At 41.0% G+C, this 7,217-nt stretch overlaps 1 protein-coding gene and 1 non-coding gene across 3 annotated transcripts; one reads left to right on the top strand and one right to left on the bottom strand.

Annotated features, from left to right (window-relative positions):
* Positions 1–318: 318 nt before the first annotated feature.
* Positions 319–4,876, bottom strand: mffb (mitochondrial fission factor b). 2 transcript variants are annotated; one of them, XM_027158134.2, is made up of 7 exons: positions 4,660–4,876; positions 2,984–3,208; positions 2,655–2,824; positions 2,357–2,436; positions 1,997–2,161; positions 1,568–1,652; positions 319–1,347 (listed from the first exon to the last, which is right to left on the bottom strand). In XM_027158134.2, exons 1-7 carry the CDS (start codon positions 4,694–4,696, stop codon positions 1,216–1,218), a joined length of 894 nt encoding a protein of 297 aa, XP_027013935.2. In that variant the 5' UTR covers positions 4,697–4,876; the 3' UTR covers positions 319–1,215. The 2 variants fall into 2 exon arrangements, with proteins under 2 accessions (XP_027013935.2, XP_027013937.2); XM_027158136.2 differs by having other exon boundaries at positions 4,520–4,870.
* Positions 4,877–4,973: 97 nt separating this feature from the next.
* Positions 4,974–5,046, top strand: trnav-aac. The gene has a single exon. It is a non-coding gene; the product is annotated as a tRNA-Val (tRNA).
* The last annotated feature ends 2,171 nt before the right edge of the window (positions 5,047–7,217 follow it).

Raw genomic sequence — 7,217 nt, forward strand, 5'->3', positions numbered from 1 at the left:
TTATTTAATACTATTATTTTGTCATTTTTAACTACCAATAAAATTAGTGTAATTAATGTACGTTTTTTTTGTTTGTTCCGAAACGTCAACGTTGCCATGGTAACTTACACCTTTCACAAAAAATGTGTAAAAAAAAGCGTCTTTGAAATAAATAAATAAATAAATAGTAATAATAATAATAATAAAAAAAAAAGAGGGGGTGCTAATACTTATGAATGCGTGAAACGACATAGGATTTAGGAGAGATTAAGAGTTTTAATTGGATTCCATCATCATCATCATCATCATCATCAACACCAACAACAGAAAGAAAAAACCTCAAGATCCACAAAACGTTTATTTAAATAAATAATAAATACACCACATACACCACGATCTGCTGGCGTTGTGTAACACACACAATGTACACACTCCTGATTCATTACTGCTGCGGGCGAGAAACGACAACAAACTCCTTCCTTCCTTCCTTCGCTTCTTCTTGTGACGAACATCTTATTTTAGAAACCTTTCTTTCTTTCCATTTAATCCTTTGTTTATTTTTACATTTCATTCTTTCTTTCTTTGAGCATTCGATCGAATTCGGCCTTTCTTTCCGAATTCGTTCGTTCTTTTCTCCTTTCTCGCCTTTCCTGTGTTGCGTTCGACTCTCGCTCTATAAGCACACGTTTATGTACGAGTTACAGAAGGAGTCTCCGGTGTCAGTGGCTGTTTGTAGCTGCTGGAATGTAAGTGACACATTAAATGTAAACGTAAGCGGATAAGAAGCGCAACATGTCGTTAGTTAAAGGGTGGAATGTTTGCTGCGCTATTATACGAGGAACAGCAGGAAGTGATTTATTCTTTACACGTAGCTAATCTAAACACGTTCTCAGCACCAATCACCTACAAGAAGTGATTTATTTTTTTGTACATGAAGTTTGAGAATTATTATTATTTTTTTTTACAATAGTCATATCCATATACATCAATACAGCTCTGTTTACTTAAAACTATTGGCACCCTCTCTCTATTTATTTTTTTTGTTGTTGCTCACACTATATTATTTAAAACGATCGTTTTAATTTTCCCGAGCTATTTTCTAGCCCATGTCTGAGTTTAGACTTTAAGAGCAATATCCCGGCGATATCGGATATAGTTAGATACAAAAAGAAGCTCTGAGAGTCTGATTAAAAGCAGCCTGAGACGACGAGGAGATGCGGACGATGGCTCCGGCGGTCAGCGGCGTACCCACATCCACGCGTTCACCAACCAGAATGCGGCGGTGAGGGAGTAGACCACCATCTCCCTCCTCACTCGCTCTTTCTGCTCGTGCTCCAGGACCTGAAGTCTACGGTTCAGCTTCACGATCTGGATCGACACGACACACAAGAGTCAGATACACAGATGCAAAGATAAATACTGTCTCTCTCTCTCTCTCTCTCTCTCTCTCTCTCTCTCTCTCTCTTTCTTTCTTTCTTTCTATTTCATTCATTCTTCCTTTCAGCACTCAATTCTTTCTTTCATTCTGTGTTCAGTGCTTCCATTATTTCTCTTTATTCTCTCTCGTGTTTACCGAGCTGGTTCGTACCTGTCGTCTCAGTGCTGGGGCGTCGGCTAACGCCAGGTCGTCGGGAGTTCCTTCCAAATTAGCATCCAGAGTCACAAGTGCGGTCCTGAGATAGAAACAAGATAAACACTCACAACTCACTGAGCCTCACTACAGACCTCACTACAGACTTTTCTACATAAAGCCCAGTCTGAAAGATCACGTATATGAAGAATATAAACCGTAAAAGCGCAATGAATTCTGGGTAAGTGCTGCTCCGGCTACTCTTAGGCCTGACTTACGTTAAGCTGCTGCAGCAGGCAGGGCTGAATGTAATCTAGCTGTGTTTGCCCTGTGATTTAGATTGTTATTCACAAGCACTGGTTTCTATGGAGACGACTGCGTGTAGCATCCAAGAACAGGAAGTAACTATGCGGCGCAATCGCTCTGAAGACGTGTGCAAGAGCTCACCTGCGGCGCGAGTCATCCAGCATGGCCAGGACGAGGTCGTAGGCCCTGCGTGTGGTGAGCTGGATGTAGGACAGGACTCCGCCCACAGTGCCAACGCTCGGCCAGTCGTCGTGGGACACGAGAGCGGGACGAACACGCACAGTAGCGCTGGGAGACGGGCTCACGCTGACCGTCACACACACATAGGGAGGGAGAGGAATCACATGTTAGCACTAAACACGCTAAAGGACTGACGCTCCCACACACACACATTCTTCTACCAGAGTCGGTATTAAAGTGTGTGTGTGTGTGTGTGTGTGTGTGTGTGTGTGTGTGTGTGTGTGTGTGTGTGTGTGTGTGTGTGTGTGTGTGTGTTCTTACGTGTTGTATTTGGCGATCTGGACATTCTGACGAGTCTCGTTGGTGTAACGTTCACGCCGGGATCTCGTGCGAGAGCGAATCTTTGCAGAGAGAGAAAGAAAACAAACACTAAGAATATCTTCTGTACAAATCAGACTCCAGACTTTTCGACCAAATTTCTGGACCATGTCTTAAACTTTCATCTAATCCCCTGATTTAATAAACTTCATCCACGTTTTGGTTTTAAAAGCAGACCATAATACTTCGGATGGACTTTATGTTTCGGTCCTAATGAGGTTTATTCGATGCATTGCTTCACCTCCTCTTTATGCTGAGAAGGTTCTGGTAGCTGCTCAGGCTCCAGGAAGTCCAGAAATTGGTCCTGGAGAGTGAGAACCCGTGGAGGAGCCTTCAGCTCCACGCTGTCCGCTGGGATGGTCTGGATCAGATCGAGCTCTCGTGGCCTGAAGTGAAGATCAGCTTCATCTCCTGGAGCAAAGAAAAGAAAAAAAACAAACATAACACACGAACCTACAGTCAGAGAAACATGCAACCGTGGAGATTAATGAGATGTTCATCTGCTGCTCGTTAGTCACACGGCTGACAGCTGACTAGAATCTTCTTGTGCACATTCGTTCGATCTACTACCTGCCACTACGATCCTGTCTGGAACCTGCATCATGGTGCTGTGGGATTCCTCAGCGAACTGGTCCAGTAGTTTGTCCATCGACGAGTCCGGTCCGACTTTAAGTCTGTCCGGTATCCTCATCTGCAGGCTGATGTCCTCGGCGTACTCCAGCTCGTAGTGCACGCGGCTTATTTCAGCCATGTCGGCCGTGACGGCGAAGTTTTCCTCGCTCATTTTCTGTCCGGCTGCGAGATAAACGTATACAGAGATCCCGTCAACCTCAAAGCTGATTATTTCCCCCATGACATCAGACCCTGAATTGTTTTAATCCTCTCTAATACAGCAATTTAATGATGATTACAGATGCTTATTAATTACAAAGACATCTTGTACTTTTTATCCCTTTAGAGCTACCTTAACAACGCCATGATTTATTTTGTGTATCGTAGAATATCGAGTTCTGATATTTTGGTTGGACGTCTACACTAATGACTGCACTTCAAGTGAACAAACTGTTAAACTCCTGAAATTTGCAGATGACACTAAGCTCGTCTGTGTCAATCAAGATGGCGACGAGCCTGCGTATCGGCAGGAGGTGAAGCGGCTGGTGTATGTTGTATGGTGCAGTCAGAACAGTGTAGAGATAAACACCCTCAAATCTGTGGAGATGATAGAGGACTGAAAAAAAGAATTGGTCCTCATCTGCCCACTCCATGGGACTTGTACCATACAAGAACCAGAAACCGGTCAGGAAAAATCACTAGTGACCCTTCACATCCTGGACACAACCTCTTTCAGCTCCTCCCTTCTCTCAGGTGCTACAGAGCTGTTTACCAAAATTGCCAGACACAGGAACAGTTTCTTTCCCCAGACAATCACCCTGATTAACAACTCACCTTAATTATATTCCCTGCTTCATATCTATAAGTACTGCAATATCAGAACTGTCAGTCATCACATCATCCGTATACGTTACACACACTACCATTGCTGTATATTGTACAAAAAGCATAATATTGCACACTATTGTTATTTGCACTACCATGCACTTCTTTATGTACATAACTGATCAGTCATATATTCTGTATTTATGTTTAATACTCATACTGTCTATTATATCACATCGTCTGTATTGTCTTATCTTGTATATTCCAAGCTAAATGTATAGTATAGTGTTATTTATGTCTGTACTATTGAGAGTCACAAACAGCTGGAATCGAATTCCTTGTGTGTGTGAACGCACTTGGCCAATAAACCTGATTCTGATTCTGATTCTGATGTTAACGCTTAACAGCGATTATTGACAAATATTACATAAATCATTAATCAAATACTAAAAAAAAATTAATACATATAAATAATAAATGATTTATGATTTTATATATATATATATATATATATATATATATATATATATATATATATATATATATATATATAAAATGTAACTAATTATCAGGATTAGCATCATCAACCTTAAGTTTATTATTATCAATAATAATAATAATTAAAAAAAAGATGTATGTTAATTAGCCTGACAGCTAACAGCTATTTACCTGCTAGCTTGACCGATCCGGATGTTGGGGTTCGTCTCCACTTCCGCTTTTACATGACAGAAGCTTCACTTACCGGATTAGTTTACAAACGAGATCAACAGGTCAAAATATTTGAACGAGTTCAATAAAGCGAGTAAAACCTGGTGGTGTGTAAGAGGCGTGAATCCATCCATCCATACATCCATCCTGCTGTGGGGCTGCGTTCCAATCCGCATTCGTGTTAGGGCGCCTACTTAGGCCACCTACTTAGGGCGCAAAACCGGCCGCCTTCTTAAGTGCGCTTTAACGACACTAAGCCAAGGGTTGTTATTTTTTCTAGGTAGCTTAGCTGGTTAGTTGGTATATGCTAGCTAAGTAGATTTATACTCAATATTTTGTTGTATATATACATTACCTAAATATAGCTTGAATTATAGCTTGAATGAGCTGGGGAGACCACCGTGTCCCCAGCTCAGTTCCCGTAGTGTAGTGGTTATCACGTTCGCCTAACACGCGAAAGGTCCTCGGTTCGAAACCGGGCGGGAACAGCTGTTTTTTAATCTTTCATATTTTTATACTAAGGAAATAGCGAAATTATTTATTTTTAAACATTTACATTACATTTACATATTTAAACATAGTCATTTTTGAATTTACACTTTCACCCTTAAACGAACTCACCGACTGGTTGTAAACAACAGACTGCAACGTAGCCCAACACAAGGTTTAGAAATAAATCATTTTTATTTGTTTTCTTATACATTTACATGTACAGAATTTGGCAAAATCCAGAGTGACGCATAAAAAGTGCTTTTACGTTTCTGTTACTTCTTGTTCACAGTCTGGGTTACAGACTTAACTGTGGGTTACAGACTTAGTGGTGAAATCACAAAACGACAGCAGGTGGCGCAAAATCGCTAGTAATCGTCCAGAGTCGTACACAACAGCGTCAAAATATCGTGTTTACTGACTGTCAGAGCCACATGTGCTTGTAGAAATCTCATGGCAGACAATTTCTCCACTTCACTGGGAAGACTTTTCACTAGACGGTTGAATGTGGCTGTGTGGATTTGTGATCAATCAATCAATCAATCAATCAATCAATCAATCAATCAATCAATCAATCAATCAATCAATCAATCAATCAATCAATCAACCAACCAACCAACCAACCAATCAATCAACCAATCAATCAACCAATAAGTAAATCAATCAATCTACCAATCAATCAAGCAACCAACCAATCAATAAATCAGTCAATCAACCAATCAATTAATCACAATTATCATTAGTGAGATCAAATGTTGGGATGTTGAAGAGACTCCAATTTCAGTTTATCTTAAAGGCGTTCAGAGGGGTTGAGTCAGAGTCAGGGCTCTGTGCAGGACATTCGAGTTCTTAAAGTCCAACCTTAACCACCACACCATGACTTCATGGAGCTCTGGACCTTCATGCACAGCAGCATTGTCATGTTGGAACAGGGTTTGGACTCAGTTTTAGTGAAGGGAAAATGTAAAGCTGCAGAACACACGGACATCCTAGACAACCGTGTGCTTTTACAACTTGTGGAAACAGTTTGGTGAAGAGCCACAAATGGGTGAGGTGTGATGGTCAGGGGTCCACAAACAACACCTTCGTACCTAATTATTGATTACTACAAGCTTTCTCACTCAGAGGAAAGAAAATCACTGTTTTTACTAGTTTTAACAACATTTTAAAAGATTATTTTCCTATAACAGGATTCCCAGCGGTGTTTCATTTCTCTTATACCTCAGCAAATTGGCAAGATTAAAATGTTAAATTTATCGCAAAACACACATGCTGTGTTTTTTATTCGGTTGTAAATAAATTTAAAGTTTAAAGTGTTGGGAAAACGCTACAGCTGACACTGAAGACTCATTTCGTAAATGTACATGTAAATGTATGTATGCTTATATGGCGTCCGATGTGAATTAGCTGTTACTATAGAAACGATAACATTTTGGAACACACACATTCATATTAACCTGGAGTAATCAACACCATTCGACAAATCAGAATGCAGAACTCTAGAGCACTGTGGAGCGTCGTTATTTATTCAACAAGGTCACATTAGCAGGAGCGATCTATAGCGTTAGAGTGATTCTGGATGGCGTAGCTACATTTACACACAAATTTGCTTCATAGGATATTAGCACACACTAACACACACCCTTACTGAACATCGCTTACGTTTAGTCATTCTGGATCAAATCCATGTCACTGTCAGAGGTGTGTGTGTGTGTGTGTGTGTGTGTGTGTGACATTCGCATCACTCTTGCCCCTGAAAAATGGGTTTAAGGGCTTAGGGGTTAAACCATCATTTCAGTCAGCTCCCTCTTTTGAAGATTATCGCTCGCGCTCTCGTATTAGCACCTCGTGAGCTCTGGGCACAGCATGCATGTGTTAAGTCACTGCCGTGGGCTGAGCGTATGTTCGTGTCTGTGTGTGTTTGCATGTGTGCTGTGTTGTGTTGTAGTTCTCACACCCACTGAAAGATGCCAGTTTACACGATGTAATCATTTCTGTCGGCTAATTAAGGAAAACCGGAGACGTGAAGGCGTCTTGTTCAATGGAAGAGATTTTTTTTTTTTGCAAAATCCAGGAACAGAGAGTAGTGAAAGCGCCACGGAGACGGTGTCCCAGTTTGGTCAGCGAGCCACGGATGTGGAACTAAGAGGCTGTGAAAGTTTAATGACAG

Source organism: Tachysurus fulvidraco, chromosome 22 (assembly GCF_022655615.1).
Source record: "Tachysurus fulvidraco isolate hzauxx_2018 chromosome 22, HZAU_PFXX_2.0, whole genome shotgun sequence".
Classification (NCBI taxonomy): Eukaryota; Metazoa; Chordata; class Actinopteri; order Siluriformes; family Bagridae; genus Tachysurus; species Tachysurus fulvidraco.

Excerpts from the sequence above, each read along its gene's own strand:
- mffb (XM_027158134.2), bottom strand. The coding sequence starts at position 4,696 with ATGGATGGATGGATTCACGCCTCTTACACACCACCAG. Across the intron at positions 2,825-2,983 it reads AGACAGGATCGTAGTGGCAG|GAGATGAAGCTGATCTTCAC; the intron begins GTAGTAGATCGA and ends TCTTTGCTCCAG. Across the intron at positions 2,437-2,654 it reads CTTCTCAGCATAAAGAGGAG|ATTCGCTCTCGCACGAGATC; the intron begins GTGAAGCAATGC and ends CTCTCTGCAAAG.